Raw genomic sequence first — 2,828 nt, forward strand, 5'->3', positions numbered from 1 at the left:
AATAAACAAGATTAAGTCATTAATATAAAAAGTACCTTATTATTTTTGTTGGATTTAGGACATGTACTTTGGTAATGTGTTCTTGTAATCTGAATCACATAGTTTTTGTAGTAAACATGTAAAATGTTCATTGTGAGATTATTTATAGGCCTGCTTTTTAATGCAGTACATGGATATCTTACCACAATGGCGTTCAAATTTAACTGATTCATAGTGGATTATTTTGAATTAATCTGTTTAATTGTTCCTTTTTAAAAATCATATGGTCATATTATTTATCTTTGGACATTTTCAATCTAGAATGGCCATGGAAACACTGTATAAATTAATTAACGATCAACACTTTTGAATATGGTCACAAAATAAAACCAAAAATTAGCATGTTAGAAAAATTTGATTTACTATAATCCAATATTTCACCTAAAATGTGTAATTTAGGTTACATTACACCTAGTAATCAGTAACAGGATAAAATTTACACAGCACAGGGTAACCTATTAACAAAAAGTGAACACACACCAAAAATCATATGCAAATACACCATGTTTATTAGACACCAAACTCTCTGAACAACCAGAGTTATTAAAAACACTTCGTTGCGAAGCATATGCAGAGTTAACACAGAGTGAAAACAAAACAAAAAAAAAACATGAGAACTCCACATTGGAATCAAAAAGCACCACAGTGTCAGTGTGTCTGGATCACATCCTTAATGTTCAGCACATGTACCCACATGCATGTGGGTTTGATCTTGGTTTCTCTTTGAGAAGGAGTGTCGGCCTTGCTCTTCACTTCGAAATCTAAAGGACAGGGGACATGGGCCCTCACAAGGTGACCATAGGGCATATTTTTGTATCCAAACATAGTTTCAAAAGAAGTAAACAAAAAGTGTGACCCGTTGCCTGATCTAGGCGAGGACTGCAACCCAGCAGCCCGACCACATCTACATTGTAAACAAAGCAGTTGAGCAGTTCTTGTTTGCTACTGACACACACAGTGCTAAACTCCAGCAAACCAAAACAAGATGCACCAATCCAGGACAAACCAACCGGAGGCCAGTTAATACTATAATAAATGCATTCCTATAACGTTAACCCGCTAGATTTTTGCATCACGTTGGCATTTCAGTCCAAACACTGAGATTTATAAATGAATGAAGGGTCACATTTCAAAAAACAGTCCAAAAAAATACATAACATTTCTATCTCGGCAATGTACAATAGAAAAAAACATGAAGGGCGTGATATCAAAGTTTGTAAAAACCCAATGAGCTGGCGGCCCCGTTTGTTTGAAAACGTGAGGACGTTCATGCATCCGCTGGCTCCTGAAATCAGTCCACAGATTTGGGGATGTCGTGATCCGATGGTTCCGAGGAGAACTGGAGTCGTCTGACCGCTTCCTTGATCAGATTTCCCGACAATATGAGTTCCTGCAGAAGCTGGTGCGGATCGTCCTCGTCGATTTTCTTTCGGTTCCACGAGGATTTGAAATGGTCCCAATCCTGATCGCTGGATCCGGGCGGGTTGTATGGACTGGCCCGGCTGGTGCGTAAACTTCGGCTGCGCAGACGAATGCACCGCTGACCGCCCGTCGAGCTCCCGCCGCCGCCGTTCGGTTTGCTGCCCGTGAAACCGTGTAGACGTGACATCGCCTTCTGGCTCGAGCTATTGTTGTGAAGCTGCAGCGCCTCGCCGATTTTCGACACGAGAGCGTCTACTTCCTTTGAATCCACCGTCACCGACTGTTCCAAAAAAATATAGTTCTCCTTTCGACAAGGCATTTTGTATATAAGAGCAGGTATCAAAATATCCAAACGTGGTTGTTGTTTTTAATCAAATGGACAGGATCGTTTAGCCGGCGTCCACCACGCTGCCCAACAGAAACAGCTCAAGGGTTGATTTGTAAACAATGGATGACGCAGAATCCGGCACGTACCATTTCTAAGAGAGATAGGGGGTACGCTTGTCGTTTTAAGTTATAAACGCGTTTATTATATAATGTAACCACACGTTGGAGAGATACTTTATACGTTTCAGCTACTACAAAAATTAAACAGTCCACTCAGAGAAGCGTTCTTAGTGGTTATATTTATTTTGGCCCAACCATACGTCTCCGCGTATCCGCGTGTCATCAATCTTAGCGTTACATAACAGTCCCCTAGTGTATAAAAACTAGACAGCCACATGTGTGAACTCGATGCACCCAAAATGCTGGTACAACTGATTGGGGTGATACTAGATGTACTTGATTTCTAGGAATGTTCTGAAGTGTATACATTGTCATCAAATTAGTTTCGTACTTAATCATAACACATTGGGAATTGAGACCTGAGCGTTTCGTGTGGCACGTGCCAGAGAGACCACTGAAATACAGTTGCATCAGACACGTTTATACAATTAAAGGGGTAGTTCACCAAAAACAGGGTTGTTGTTGTTGTTGATTGACCAGTCCTTAATGATTTCTAACATGCAAATTAACCCACAATGTGAGAGTAAAATAAACTTTTGTGTTTGCCAAAATGCGTAGGCGCAGTTTTAAGGAATAGCCATGTCAATAAAGGCTTTTAAATATTTTTTTCCACATTTTCGAGTGCCTTGGACTCAATTTTGCTGTTTATTCTGATGAATCCCTTACCCAAAGAGCACCAACACATTAATTAAGCTACCCCTGAGCACTTTTTGTTTGAATTTGGATTTTTAAAATATGCTTGTATTGTAATTGTTGTTGAAACAATGTGCGAAATGACATTCTGGAGTATAGACCATTTCAACGTGGTCATGTTATTGGCCCAAGAACATTTCCAGTTTGTTATCAAACCATTTCATAAC

The 2,828-nt window shown here is 39.8% G+C and overlaps 1 protein-coding gene across 1 annotated transcript; it reads right to left on the bottom strand.

Moving 5' to 3' along the window:
* Positions 1-525: 525 nt before the first annotated feature.
* gbp (glycogen synthase kinase binding protein) lies at positions 526-2,040 on the bottom strand. The gene has a single exon (XM_056475225.1). The coding sequence runs from the start codon at positions 1,778-1,780 to the stop codon at positions 1,331-1,333; it is 450 nt and encodes a 149-aa protein (XP_056331200.1). The 5' UTR covers positions 1,781-2,040; the 3' UTR covers positions 526-1,330.
* Between the last annotated feature and the right edge of the window lie 788 nt (positions 2,041-2,828).

Source organism: Danio aesculapii, chromosome 16 (assembly GCF_903798145.1).
Source record: "Danio aesculapii chromosome 16, fDanAes4.1, whole genome shotgun sequence".
NCBI lineage: Eukaryota > Metazoa > Chordata > Actinopteri > Cypriniformes > Danionidae > Danio > Danio aesculapii.

Coding starts and splice junctions, on each gene's coding strand:
- gbp (XM_056475225.1), bottom strand. CDS start 1,780: ATGCCTTGTCGAAAGGAGAACTATATTTTTTTGGAACAGTCGGTGACG.